General features: G+C 43.1%; 1 protein-coding gene across 1 annotated transcript in view; it reads right to left on the reverse strand.

Annotated features, from left to right (window-relative positions):
- Window positions 1-15,915, reverse strand: part of LOC124606033 (tyrosine decarboxylase-like) — a 112,297-nt gene that overhangs the window by 18,735 nt on the left and 77,647 nt on the right. The window contains exon 5 of the mRNA XM_047137997.1: window positions 5,558-5,839. Within this exon, the coding sequence (XP_046993953.1) occupies window positions 5,558-5,839 (282 nt within the window). The remainder of the gene's footprint in view (window positions 1-5,557; window positions 5,840-15,915) is intronic.

A 15,915-nucleotide genomic window follows, 5' to 3' on the forward strand; every position in this document is an offset into this window, starting at 1 on the left:
TAGTGCGATACTGATGCGAGTCTATAAGCACGAACATGTAGGTAAGGGATCAGTGTGGCATTCGTATCTTTCCATCGTGCGTGAGGCAAAAGTGGAAACTAGAACTATGGCGACATTATTACCAAATGCGTCAAAACGGAACCAACGTCCTGTTACTCTTTTCTGGGCTGCAGAAGGACAAACAATGGTAGACATTCATGGGAGAATGAAGCAAGTGTGCGGGGCAGCATGTCTGTCGAGAACCACTGTTGTGGAATGGTGCGCCAAATTGTGTGCTGGGTGTTGCTGCTTAATGATAACGTACGTCCCCATATCGCAAATGTCGTAGCGCAGAAGTTATGCCAACTCCAGTGGGAGACCCTCGAGCACCCGCCCTATAGTCCTGATGGCTTCCCTTACGATGATCACGACTTCGGTCTCTTAGAAAAGGCCTCGAAGGGTCGATGATTACTGTCGGATGAGGATGTGCAACAGATACTTAGGGACTTCTTGAAGCAACAGGACACGGTGTTTTACAAACGGGTATCGTCAGCCCGGTGCGTCGATGGGATGATTGTCTCAACGCTCACGGCGATTTTGCGCGATTAGCATACCTATTATGCACTGTACGGCATTCGAAGGAAACTTTTTATCGCCCCTTAGTTTGAATGTAGCGGAGAAACTAAGGGGCGATAAAAAATATCAATAAATGATTATTATCAATCGGAAACTTCGAGTAGGATACTTAAATACAATTTCGCGATTTGCACCGTATCCTGCTACAGGACAAGAAAGAAAGAAATTCCATTACGCTAATCTTACTTTTGTTGATGTTCATCTTTTTTTTCCCAAGACACCAACAATTTCATTCAAATGTTCTTTCTAGTCCTTTGCCGACTCTGACAAAATTACAATGTCATTATCAAATGTCAACGTTTTTGTATCCTCTCCCTGAACTTTAATTACGAGGGCGTACTGAAAAGTAATGCACCCGATTTTTTTATTCTGTTCCCAATATCGTCTGACGTAGTCATCCACATTACTTGGTTGACTTTCCCGTTTCGCTGACGCGAGTTGTAACCGTCTTCCGCTAGAGGACTCTGAATTGTAGCGTGTAGCATGGCGGTGTGTAACGTAACTATGTCGGTGCGGTAAAAGCTGTGTACTGTGATGATTGTATCGATTTCAGTAATATGCGACGTTGGACTGTTTGGTTCTCATAATGAAGGAAACAGTCCATACGGTCCCGACTTGGCACAATCCGACTTTCATTTGTCTCCAAAACTTAAAATACAACTTCGAGGATTTCATTTTGATAGCGATGCAGCGGAGGAAGCAGAAGTCCGACTGTGACTCCATCCACAAACTCAAACATTCTACACTGACGGTATCAACAGACTGGTCTGTCGTTGGGAGACATGTTTTCCCCGAAATGGTCACTATTCTGAGAAATAAATATGTAGGCATGAAGAATAAAGATGTAGAATATCAAAAGAGTTAGTTTTATTTCAAAAGCTTAAAGGGTTCTTACCTTTAAAAAAATCGGAGCCATTTGTTTCCAGCACGTCCTCGTACCTTCCCCAATTTCTCTTTGTTTTCCTTTACTGCTTGCACAATGTACACACTGAATACACGAGGAATGTCCTACAAACCTGCCTCACCCCTTTCTCAACGAAAGCTTCCCTTCGATGTCCTTCCACCCTTACAACTGTAACCTGGTTTCTGTACACACTGCAAATTACTTTTCAGTGTCTCTATTTTTCCATGCTACCTTCAAAATTTCAAAAAGTGTACTCCAATCATCAGTTGCATAGCTTCACATCTTTATGTTAATATTGCTGCTCCATAATTCAGTCTTTCCAGAAATAGAGGACCGTAAGCAACGACAGTGTAATGGAAGGGACGATATAGACTCTACCACTAACAGAAATCATGGCAGTGAAATCGCGTGTTCGTGTTAGTCGGTACTATGGAGTGAACGCAGTAAGAAGGGCCAAACTGGAAGCATTACCTCAAATAGCAGAAAGGAGCTATAGCGTTTGGACGTGCCCATGACCACAGTGTGAATGAAGTTTCCCAGTTTGTTGGTGTATCAACACGGACCCTCTAACCTGCCTACTAGGAACCTTGTATCATTCGGAAACGTGTACCTCAGGGTACGCACAGTGCCGCGGAAAGAACCTAACCGACAGGGACTGGAGACGATTCAATGTTAATTTTTTTCATTTTTTTTAAATTGTGTAGATGAGAATCGCTTTCTGACGCAACGGGAACTGCTGATGTCAGTGAATACTGGTCCACCTCAACCAGTTTTTGAACGAACACTGGGAACGGAATGGCTATTTGAAGTCAGATACTTTGCAGAAGGTCATAGCTCACAGCGGCATATACACACATCAAAAAAAGTTTTGCATTACCTCGGTTTCGAGAGTTTCGGAACCTGTACAGAAAAATGAAACAGAGATCAACATAAACATCATTTCCGCCATTGCATGTTGTACCACCATACAACGAGACCTTAAGATTGGTTCAAATGGCTCTGAGCACTATGGGACTTAACATCTGAGGTCATCAGTCCCCTAGAACTTAGAACTACTTAAACCTAACTAACCTAAGAACATCACACACATCCATGCCCGAGGCAGGATTCTAACCTGCGACTGTAGCAGTCGCGCGGTTCCGAGACCTTAAGAGGTGGTGGTCCAGATTGCTGTACACACTGGTACCTCTAATACCCAGTAGCACGTCTTCTTGCATTGATGCATGTCTGGCATACTATCCACAAGTTCATCAAGACACTGTAGGTCCACATTGTCCCACTCATCTACGGCAATTCGGCGTAGATCCCTCACAATGGTTAGTGGGTCACGTAGTCCATTAACAGAATTTTTCAGTCCATCCCAGGCATTTTAGATTGGTTTCATGTCTGGAGAACATGCTGGCCACTCTGGTCGAGCTATGTCGTTATCCTGAAGGAAGTCATTCACAATATGTGCACGATGGGGGTGCGAATTGTCGTTCATGAAGACGAATGCCTCGCCAATATGCTGCCGATATGGTCGCATTATCCGTCGGATGATGGCATTCACGTATCCTACAGCCGTTACGGCGCCTTCCGTGACCAACAGCGGCGTACGTCGGTCCTACATTATGCCTCCCCAAAGTAGCAGGGAACCTTCACCTTGCTGAACTCGCTGGACAGTGTGTCTAAGCTGTCCAGCCGGACCGGGTCGCCTCCAAAAACGTCTCCGACGATTGTCTGGTTGAAGGTATATGCGACACTCGTCGGTGAAGAGAACTAGATGCCAATCCTGAGCGGTCCATTCGGTGTGTTGTTGGGTCCATATGTACACTCCTAGACGCCTGGACCTTCCTCGTTGAGAGCCCTTCCTGCCACAAAGTAACAATGCAGACGCAATCGAAACGCGGTATTGACAGTCTACGCATGGTTGAACTACAGACAACACGAGCCGTATACCTCCTTCCTGTTGGAATGACTGGAACTGATCGGTTGTCGGACCCTAGGCATGGATGTTTAAATCTTTGGGCGGGCTTAGTGACATCTCTGAACAGTCAAAGGGACAGTGTCTGTGATACAATGTCCACAGTCAACGTCTATCTTCAGAAGTTCTGGGAACCGGGGTGATGCAAAACTTTTTTTGATGTGTGTATGAATGCACCTCCCCAGCGGGCCAAACAATTCAGGAACTGGACTATGGCTGGCTGGAGGTATGTAGCGAATTACGATTTTGACTTTTTACAAATGATGCTAAACATGGAAAACACTGACGGCCGAATGAGACGTTTAACCTGTAGTGTATTGTTTGTGTAGTTAAGGCTGGAGGTGGTTGTGTAACGTCTTGCAGGTGTTTTTCATATGACGTCTTAGGGTCCCTCATTCAGGTTATCGTGAACATGAACTACGATGTTTATTCTTACATTCTCGATTACCAGATGTTGCCGAATCATCTACATCTTCATAGTGAGTACGATGTGGACACTCCTGTCTTCCAAGATGGCAACAGCCATGTACGCACGGCTGCAGGGTTGCACGCACACTTTCTTGTTTGAGGAACACTGAGGCATAATATCATACCTCGACTGGCCCAGTAAATTATTCAATTTAAATCCCAGAGAAGTTACCGGGAGGTTTTAATTTAAGTGGAAATACTCACAGAGGCCTAGCGTGGACTATAATTATTGTATGGCAGCGAAACTGGAAGATATGCTACTGCGTCAGTGCGGAACCTATGTACTCTGAAAAAAATTAGTTCCAATTTTCGCCACCAAGAGCAAATCTGACGATGTGAATGGAAGAGAGAAGCATAGAAATTTTTACATATATAATGGATTAGAAACGGGACATGAGCAGAAAGGATCAAACAAGCGAGAAAGGCAAAAAGTTGATTTTGTTATTAATCGCCGCTTACACAGTTTGTTCAATGTTAGCACCAGAGACGTCGGTGAGATGCTGTACAAAGCCAGATTTGCACCTGATTGCCATGTTGTTGTTGTTGTCTTCAGTCCTGAGACTGGTTTGATGCAGCTCTCCATGCTACTCTATCCTGTGCAAGCCTCTTCATCTCCCAGTACTTACTGCAACCTACATCCTTCTGAATCTGCTTAGTGTATTCATCTCTTGGTCTCCCTCTACGATTTTTACCCTCCACGCTGCCCTCTAATGCTAAATTTGTGATCCCTTGATGCTCCAGAACATGTCCTACCAACCGGTCCCTTCTTCTTGTCAAGTTGTGCCACAAACTCCTCTTCTCCCCAATTCTATTCAATACCTCCTCATCAGTTATATGATCTACCCATCTAATTTTCAGCATTCTTCTGTAGCGCCACATATAGAAAGCTTCTATTCTCTTCTTGTCCAAACTATTTATAGTCCATGTTTCACTTCCATGCATGGCTACACTCCATACAAATACTTTCAGAAACGACTTCCTGACACTTAAATCCATACTCGATGTTAACAAATTTCTCTTCTTCAGATACGTTTTCCTTGCCATTGCCAGTCTACATTTTATATCCTCTACTTCGACCATCATCAGTTATTTTGCTCCCCAAATAACAAAATTCCTTTACTACTTTAAGTGTCTCAATTCCTAATCTGCCATAGTTGGAACTAATTTTTTTTCCAGCACGAATCGGTCTGCATTAGCACATTAGAATGTCTACCAAGTAACGCTGTCATACGACAGTTACAGCGCACAGTGGATATCGGGTGTTAGCGGCGATTTAACTATAACCACTCGGTATATGGGACTATTTTTAACAACAGGTGAAACGTAGCATTCAAAATCCTCGCAATTTGGTAGCTGTGGGGGATCCGTAAAATCATAAATGAGAGGCTTCAGCTGGATATGGCCTACTGGAGGAAACTTGTGGACCCTCTTTCGCCCAGCTGAAGCCATTATCAAGACTAGAGGCAGTAATAGCGTGGCATTTCTTCCTGGTGACTATTTTTTTGTGCGCTGTGCTTACATAAATACAAGAGCTGCCTCGCAACGTATTTATTTTAAAATTTGCCATTAGTGTAAGTCTCAGAAACTAGAATTGTCAACCCACTCACCTTGCGGAGAGCGTCCCCCCGCAGACGGTGTTCATTGTCGGTCGGTAGCACGCGCAGTTGGATGAGGCAGATCTTGGCGGCCTTCTCGACGCAGGTGTGCGCCTCTCTGGAGGTATAGGCGATAATCTTCTGTAATGCAGCGCAGTCGACGTCCAGGTCGTCGGCGTGCCGGTTCTTCCTGACGCTGCTTAGGCTACGATCCAGTCTGTCCTCACGCAAGAACTGCGTGGCAGCGTGCCTCGCCGCCATCATTGCAACAAGGATGGCGTCGCTCTCGGACGGCTGCAGCAACAAAAACTGTCATCCTATCAGGGAAATAACAATAATAAACTGCGATTCGTCTTCAAAATAATCTTCAAATGATAATACACTTCTGAAACGTTCCCAAATCGGCTGAAAACTGGGTGTGATGTTTACCCTTGAAATTGTGAAGGCATTGCTAATTACGCATATAACATTTCTTTTCGTGATTTTCTTTAGATTTCTATTCTTTTTCTTTTGTTCATATGGGCATTTGTAATTGTGATTATGCAACATTCTACAGTGGTTTTTAAATGTAAAGATGTAATTGTGATTATTTCGTTTGCCAATGGATAAATATGTTTCTTGCTTTGTACCTGTGGTAAAATTTGTAAAGTTCTCTTTTGGAATATTATTAATTATGAAAAATGCAGTCAATAACATTTATAAAGATTTATGTAATTTACGATAACGATATAACATCTATAGACATGGGACAGCGGTAGTGTTATCGATAGTCGAAAGGTTGTTGTGTAGTAGAGGGGATGGTGGATGGTGTTCAAAATGGTTCAAATGGCTCTGAGCACTATGGGACTTAACATCTGTGGTCATCAGTCCCCTAGAACTTAGAACTACTTAAACCTAACTAACCTAAGGACATCACACACATCCATGCCCGAGGCAGGATTCGAACCTGCGACCGTAGCAGCCGCGCGGTTCCGGACTGCGTGCCTAGAACCGCTAGACCACCGCGGCCGGCGTGGATGGTGTGTCTGCGCGGAAAAATAGTACTGTGTTTTATGAAAAGCATACGCAATTGTATGGACAGTGATACCGAACTATCAGATTGTTAATTCTCTTTACCACTGCGGTATGTAATGACATCGCCAGCGAACTTTAAGAGCAAATAAACCGGAGTGTGAAAGTGCCGCTAACAATACTTTGTTGTGGCCAACACGAACAGTGCTTTTATGCGATGAACTTTGCTGGTATTGGTGTTGGGTAGTGGAACTGTTGTATATCACATTCTATCAAGCCGTGAAAGTGAAGACTTTAATTAACTGTGCAATATAAATGACTTTCAGTGACGTTGTCGAAGTTTGAAATGCGAGAACAGAGTGGACACTGTCTACGGTGTGCTTCACACACAAGAACAATTCTATGAACTGTGTATTTGTGGCTAAGACTATATGAATGTGACGAACTGTGTAATTATACGGACAGTGCATAAAGTGTAAAAACGAGTGATGTCTACGTAATGTACTTTGAATGAGAGGACATGTCAACCACGGTCGTATACTGGCGTCGTGTGATTTGTTAATCACCACTGGGTTAATGATACAGCTGTGCCGGAACTTTATTTGCGTTTCGCCGGAGAAGATTAACCAGCGGAATTGCCTGTATCCTGCTCTCATCATCGTAACCCGCCGACATCGTGCTGCCCAACGCAACGCTTCGTATGCACCAACAAGTTAAGAGATTTCGGCGAACGCTATACCCTTACCTAGAAACTTTCTTTCTCTATTAAAAGTATAAGAATTACAGACTCTATTCAAATAAATTCTTTGTTTAGTTTATGTTTGCTTTATGCTAACGAAAATAAAATTACGATCAGTGAATTAAAAGTTGCCTGGTAGTCATTGTTGAAACACCAGTAAATATAAACTTCTTCCTCTCATTAGAACTAATTCTCCTTGGATGTCAAAATTATTGTTGTTATTTTATGTAGTTTTATGTATTGTTATGAGACTACATATATATGACAGTGACTAATAAGAGTATTTTGTCGCAAAATATGGTGTCGCGCGAAAATTATGGCGACCGCCATGATTGCTTGCGTTCTGACCAATAACGTAAAAGCTGCTATTCCCGTATTGGTGCATTTCCTGACGTGAGCGTGAATTATAAATGTCAGCTGTCAAATCACGTAGGGACTGTTTACCCAGTAATAAAAGTTTTTGATATTGTATTGCTACGAGTCGTAGTATTAAGAGACACTGGTTATACTCAAAAGTGGGTAGATGTATGGTGAACCACCCAGTGTTCATGCAATTATTAACAGTATTGTGTGTGATTCACGAAATTTAGTCACTTTTTCTAATTCCTTTCAGATATTGTCTTAGATGTGTTTGAAGTTTCAGAGAATATACAGGGTGTTGCACAAAGATACGGCCAAACTTTCAGGAAACATTCCTCACACACAAATAAAGAAAAGATGTTATGTGGACATGTGTCCGGAAACGCTTAATTTCCATGTTAGAGCTCATTTTAGTTTTGTCAGTATGTACTGTACTTCCTCGATTCACCGCCAGTTGGCCCAATGTGGAGGAGGCCCTTCCGGCAGCTATTGAACGCACTGGGTGTGACCGGCTGCAGATAGTAGCACATGTCGGAACGAATGACGCCTGCCGCTTGGGTTCTGAGGCCATTCTTGGTTCCTTCCGGCGGCTGGCTGATTTGGTGAAGACAACCGGCATCGCACGCGGAGTGCAAGCTGAGCTTAATATCTGCAGCATAGTGCCCAGAGTCGATCGCGGTCCTCTGGTTTGGAGCCGTGTGGAGGGTCTAAACCAAAGGCTCAGACGACTCTGCGACTATAATGGTTGCAAATTCATCGACCTCCGTTATTGGCTGGAGAACTGTAGGGCCCCCCTAGACAGGTCAGGCGTGCACTACACACCGGAAGCAGCTACTAGGGTAGCAGAGTACGTGTGGCGTGCACACGGGGGTTTTTTAGGTTAGAGGGTCCCCCCCTTGGGCGAAACGATAAAATACCTGACGGCTTACCAGAGAGGACATTATCATCGTTGATAAAGAATGTCCGTCCTCAGAGACCAAAAACAGGAAAAGTTAACGTAATATTGGTAAACTGCAGGAGTATCCAGGGCAAGGTTCCTGAATTAGTATCTCTTATTGAAGGAAATAGTGCGCATATAGTATTAGGAACGGAAAGTTGGTTAAAACCGGAAGTGAACAGTAACGAAATCCTAGACACAGAATGGAATATATACCGCAAGGATAGGATAAACGCCAATGGTGGAGGAGTATTTATAGCAGTAAAGAATTCAATAATATCCAGTGAAGTTATTAGCGAATGCGAATGTGAAATAATCTGGGTTAAGTTAAGTATCAAAGGTGGGTCAGATATGATAGTCGGATGCTTCTATAGACCACCTGCATCAGCAACCGTAGTAGTTGAGCGCCTCAGAGAGAACCTGCAGAACGTCGTGAAGAAGTTTCGTGATCATACTATTGTAATAGGGGGAGACTTCAATCTACCAGGTATAGAATGGGATAGTCACACAATCAGAACTGGAGCCAGGGACAGAGACTCTTGTGACATTATCCTGACTGCCTTGTCCGAGAATTACTTCGAGCAGATAGTTAGAGAACCAACTCGTGAAGCTAACGTTTTAGACCTCATAGCAACAAATAGACCGGAACTTTTCGACTCCGTGAATGTAGAAGAGGGTATCAGTGATCATAAGTCAGTGGTTGCATCAATGACTACAAGTGTAATAAGAAATGCCAAGAAAGGAAGGAAAATATATTTGCTTAACAAGAGTGATAGGGCACAAATCGCAGAATATCTGAGTGACCACCATCAAACGTTCATTTCTGAGGAAGAGGATGTGGAACAAAAATGGAAAAAATTCAGAAACATCGTCCAGTACGCCTTAGATAAGTTCGTACCGACTAAGGTCCAAAGCGAGGGGAAAGATCCACCGTGGTATAACAATCATGTACGAAAGGTACTACGGAAACAAAGAAAGCTTCATCATAGGTTTAAGAGTAGTCGAATCATAGCTGATAAGGAAAAGCTGAACGAAGCGAAAAAGAGCGTAAAGAGAGCAATGAGAGAAGCATTCAACGAATTCGAACATAAAACATTGGCAAACAATCTAAACAAGAACCCTAAAAAGTTTTGGTCATACGTAAAATCGGTAAGCGGATCTAAATCCCCTATTCAGTCACTCGTTGACCACGATGGAACCGAAACAGAGGACGACCGAAGAAAGGCAGAAATACTGAATTCAGTGTTCCGAAACTGTTTCACTGCGGAAAATCGTAACACGGTCCCTGACTTCAGCCGTCGCACGGACGCCAAAATGGAAAATATTGAAATAAACGATATCGGAATTGAAAAACAACTGCTATCACTTAGTAGCGGAAAAGCATCCGGACCAGACGAGATACCCTTAAGATTCTACGGTGATTATGCTAAAGAACTTGCCCCCTTTCTATCAGCAATTTATCGTAGATCGCTGGAAGAACGTAAAGTACCTAGCGACTGGAAGAAAGCGCAGGTCGTTCCCATTTTCAAGAAGGGTCATAAATCAGATGCGAATAATTATAGGCCTATTTCGCTTACGTCAATCTGTTGTAGAATAATGGAACATGTTTTGTGTTCTCGTATTATGACGTTCTTAGATAATACAAATCTCCTTCATCATAACCAACATGGATTCCGCAAACAGAGATCATGTGAAACTCAGCTCGCCCTATTTGCCCAAGAAATTCACAGTGCCGTAGACACTGGCGAGCAGATTGATGCCGTATTCCTGGACTTCAGGAAGGCATTTGATACGGTTCCGCACTTACGTTTAGTGAAAAAAATACGAGCTTACGGAATATCGGACCAGGTTTGTGATTGGATTCAGGATTTCCTAGAAGAAAGAACACAACATGTCATTCTTAACGGTTCAAAATCTGCAGATGCAGAGGTAATTTCGGGAGTACCGCAGGGAAGCGTGATAGGACCTTTATTGTTTACAATATACATAAATGACTTAGTTGACAACATCGGTAGCTCCGTGAGGCTATTTGCAGATGACACGGTTGTCTACAAGAAAGTAGCAACATCAGAAGACTCGTACGTACTCCAGGAGGACCTGCAGAGGATTAATGCATGGTGCGACAGCTGGCAGCTTTCCCTAAACGTAGATAAATGTAATATAATGCGCATACATAGGGGCAGAAATCCATTCCAGTACGATTATGCCATAGGTGGTAAATCATTGGAAGCGGTAACGACCGTAAAATACTTAGGAGTTACTATCCGGAGCGATCTGAAGTGGAATGATCACATAAAACAAATATTGGGAAAAGCAGGCGCCAGGTTGAGATTCATAGGAAGAATTCTAAGAAAATGTGACTCATCGACGAAAGAAGTAGCTTACAAAACGCTTGTTCGTCCGATTCTTGAGTATTGCTCATCAGTATGGGACCCTTACCAGGTTGGATTAATAGAAGAGATAGACATGATCCAGCGAAAAGCAGCGCGATTCGTCATGGGGACATTTAGTCAGCGCGAGAGCGTTACGGAGATGCTGAACAAGCTCCAGTGGCGGACACTTCAAGAAAGGCGTTACGCAATACGGAGAGGTTTATTATCGAAATTACGAGAGAGCACATTCCGGGAAGAGATGGGCAACATATTACTACCGCCCACATATATCTCGCGTAATGATCACAACGAAAAGATCCGAGAAATTAGAGCAAATACGGAGACTTACAAGCAGTCGTTCTTTCCACGCACAATTCGTGAATGGAACAGGGAAGGGGGGATCAGATAGTGGTACAATAAGTACCCTCCGCCACACACCGTAAGGTGGCTCGCGGAGTATAGATGTAGATGTAGATGATGTAGATGTAGATTGAAGGAAGGTAATGTTGACTTCGGTGCTTGTGTTGACATGCGACTCATTGCTCTACAGTACTAGCATCAAGCACATCAGTATGTAGCATCAACAGGTTAGTGTTCATCACGAACGTGGTTTTGCAGTCAGTGCAATGTTTACAAATGCGGAGTTGGCAGATGCCCGTTTGATGTATGGATTAGCACGGGGCAATAGCCGTGGCGCGGTACGTTTGTATCGAGACAGATTTCCAGAACGAAGGTGTCCCGACAGGAAGACGTTCGAAGCAATTGATCGGCGTCTTAGGGAGCACGGAACATTCCAGCCTATGAATCGCGACTGAGGAAGACCTAGAACGACCAAGACACCTGCAATGGACGAGGCAATTCTTCGTGCAGTTGACGATAACCCTAATGTCAGCGTCAGAGAAGTTGCTGCTGTACAAAGTAACGTTGACCACGTCACTGCATGGAGAGTGCTACGGGAGAACCAGTTGTTTCCGTACCATGTACAGCGTGTGCAGGCACTATCAGGAGCTGATTGGCCTCCACGGGTACACTTCTGCGAATGGTGCATCCAACAATGTGTCAATCCTCATTTCAATGCAAATGTTCTCTTTACGGATGAAGCTTCATCCCAACCTGATCAAATTGTAAATTTTCACAATCAGCATGTGTGGGCTGACGAGAATCCGCACGCAATTGTGCAATCACGTCATCAACACAGATTTTCTGTGAACTTTTGGGCAGGCATTGTTGGTGATGTCTTAATTGGGCCCCATGTTCTTCCACCTACGCTCAATGGAGCACGTTATCATCATTTCATACGGGATACTCTACCTGTGCTGCTAGAACATGTGCCTTTACAAGTACGACACAACATGTGGTTCATGCGTGATGGAGCTCCTGCACATTTTAGTCGAAGTGTTCGTACGCTTCTCAACAACAGATTCGGTGACCGATGGATCAGTAGAGGCGGACCAATTGCATGGCCTCCACGCTCTCCTGACCTCAACCCTCTTGACTTTATTTATGGGGACATTTGAAAGCTCTTGTCTACGCAACCCCGTTACAAAATGTAGACTCTTCGTGCTCGTATTGTGGACGGCTGTGATACAATACGCCATTCTCCAGGGCTGCATCAGGGATTCCATGCGACGGAGGGTGGATGCATGTATCCTCGCTAACGGAGGACATTTTGAACATTTCCTGTAACAAAGTGTTTGAAGTCACGCTGGTACATTCTGTTGCTGTGTGTTTCCATTACATGATTAATGTGATTTGAAGAGAAGTAATAAAATGAGCTCTAACATGGAAAGTAAGCGTTTCCGGACACATGTCCACCTAACATATTTTCTTTATTTGTGTGTGAGGAATGTTTCCCGAAAGTTTGGCCGTACCTTTTTATAACACCCTGTATATACAATTTTGTCGGTTCAGGTTAATTTCAGAGCATTTTCTAGTGAGTATTAGAGTTTTCAGTTCATAAACAAAGTGGGAACGTGACCAATTGAGAAGTATAACAAGGAGTGTGGTTTTCCAACTAGAATTTTGGGTGACTTCACAGTTCAGATTTTGATAAGTATTTTTCCTGTGGGTTGAGGTCATCACAGAATCTGCCTCAAGATTGATGACATGCGGCTTTGGCTAGCAGGCGAAAGACGAAGCGTAGTATGCTTTACGACTCAGAAGATTGCTAACCGTAGGCCATTCACACACGGGGGTACTAAAAACGAACTTGAACTGGTAGTTGGTCTAAACCGCTGACTAGTTACCGACTGGATTCAAAGCAATTCCGCACACGGCGCTTCTCTATGCATACGGAAACTGGTGGTGATATGAATCGCTGTCTGGTTGCCGATAGGATGTCAACGCAGTTCTCCACATGAAAGTACCCTGTAGAGACGGAAACTGGCAGGTGATCTGACTCGTTGACTGGATGACAACGCAGTTCGGCACTCGATGCTGCGCTATGGAGACGGATATTGGTAGGTGGCGGATTGTATACCGGATGGATGGCAAATCAGTTCCGCACACGATATTCTTCTGAAAAGACGAAAGCAGCATTTCATGAATGTGGGCTTGGAGAACGGAGAGTACTGCTTGTTACGCTCGGGATTTCGAGTACGGATTCAAGTTTCGTGGTAGATACGGCAGTATTATTTTACAGACAAATACAAAAGTGAAGGAGACTCTATACATGGAGAAAAACGAAAACTGCAGACTACTTTTAGTAGTGATGGGGCTGCAACAGACTTAATCGGAATTCACAGCATTTTATAGAATGACTAAAGTGTTTAATAGCGCTTTAAGACAACAGATTCATCGCACCATAACGTAGAGAAACACGAGCATGAGAGACTGTCTTACTGCAAAGGAACAGAATTTCACTGAAGTAAGAACGTGTTGATTTAAGTTATACATACAGTAAATAAGTACTTCTATCACGTTACAATTCGTAATTGCGTCCATTTTTCACATTCAGACAAAAATATGAACTCACATTTATGACCCAAGAGGAATAAAAGTAATTCCCGATGTGAATCATAGGATCGGCCACTGTATTATCATCTGCGGATGGCGTCATTTGGACACAGTGCAGATGGGTATGGGGTCAACACACCGCTTTGTCAGCCTTTGTCAGCTTTTCAGGACTTTGGAGCAAGTATTTCTCTTTTAAGCGGCTTTTAAACTAGCTTCACGAGTCTGAACATATTCTCTTCCAGTCCTCTCAGCGAGGGAGCGTCCCTGTCATGACACAGAACAGACCCTGGGCCCACGGCCTAGCAGTCAGACCCACTGACTGTTCAACTATGGAAGAAAAGAAAGAGAATTGAGAATTAGGATACAAACGAATGGTATAAGATTATGTAAAGTTTTTCATTTACAGGTATTTGGTTTCGGGCTGTGCACTGCTTACACTTTGATCCTACTTTCCACGAGGAAAGTCCCCACGGGATGCATCGTCAAGAAGACGGAAAAATATTTTGGAATGTGCTAAACGAAATGTGTATGTCCGTTACAAAAGGAGTGGACTGGGGAATGACTGCCAGACGTTTTGCTCTGTTACGGAATCGTCCGAACTGTATTGTTTTACTGGATAACAAGCGTGCTAGAATCGAAAAATCGAGGAACAATGGTAAACCATACAAAAGTTACGTATGATGACATTTGTTGTGTTAGTATCGCGTTTTATTGCCGATGGATTATTTAATGTGGTCGATATCTGCTCTTCTGGGAGGAATAGTATAAAAAGAGAGGAAAGGTATAAAATTCGTCAAATGCGTATCCAATCGTCATCTTTCATGAGAAATACACATTTCTTTGTTTCCAATTAAATGTGTATTGTCAATTATCGAAATTTTATAAAATATTGTTTAAATTTTAAAAAATAGAAACTTATTAACAACGTCGATAATTGGGTTTTTACATTTACAACAATAACTGGAATTTTATGTGTGATATGTAATTAGAAACAAGACGCTCAATTTTCTAAAAGAATGATGATTATCTATGTGTTCATCAGCATATATTTAATGCATTTTATATTTAAATTTGTAGTTATTCGAGTTGAACGAAAAAAATGAAACAAAGAAAGCCATAGCCAGATTCGAACCAGTGACCCATTGATTACCTGATAACCATTCCCTGGGTGCTATCGAGTAACTCACGGAGTGCGTACTGAAAGAAAAAATCGCCATAATGCTGATAAATTAAAGTTGCTCGGAAAGCTTCAAGGTTGATTTTCTTGAGTTTTTGAAAGTTACATTCAACTGTTTTGGATTCTATTTGAGTTCTGAACTTCACGTACCTAACAAAAATCCGACTGCAGTGTGGTCTCCTTGTTGCTCCCAAAAGCACGTTTATTGTTGGCATCAACCTACAGCCAGAACGAAATTGTCCTCCCGGACGAAGAGTACAGCGATTTCTACAAATACTGAATATTCCAGAATATACTAACATTAGAAACGCAATACACTTCGACAATCTTCCACAAACGATAAACACCAAGAAACAAATAAATGCTAGTGGTCCGGTCTGAACCGGCTCCCGCAGTACGCCAGCCAGCGACGTTAGACACTACGCCTCTCTCTCTCTCTCTCTCTCTCTCTCTTTCTCACACACACACACACACACACACACACACACACACACACACACACACAGAGCGAGAGAATTTGCCCTCATATTTCAAGCGTAAGCAGTCAAGTACTGGACAACACATACAGGCTGTTATATTCCATCCCCAGCTCTATTAACGTCCGACTGGGATGATATCCGCTTTCCGTATTATTTTGTGACAGTTAAAGCGTTGCCTTTATCACGCCATTCCTCAAAAAATTCTGGATAATATGGAAAGAATTTTTTCATACATCGTGTTGCGTTAGTCTCATCATGAATGAGAGCCTTGAGGAATGAGGAACGAATCAGGTCAGTCATTAATAGGCAAAAGTAACCAGAGCTGGTTACATCTGTAAAG

The sequence above is a fragment of the Schistocerca americana genome, chromosome 3 (assembly GCF_021461395.2).
Source record: "Schistocerca americana isolate TAMUIC-IGC-003095 chromosome 3, iqSchAmer2.1, whole genome shotgun sequence".
Taxonomy (NCBI): domain Eukaryota; kingdom Metazoa; phylum Arthropoda; class Insecta; order Orthoptera; family Acrididae; genus Schistocerca; species Schistocerca americana.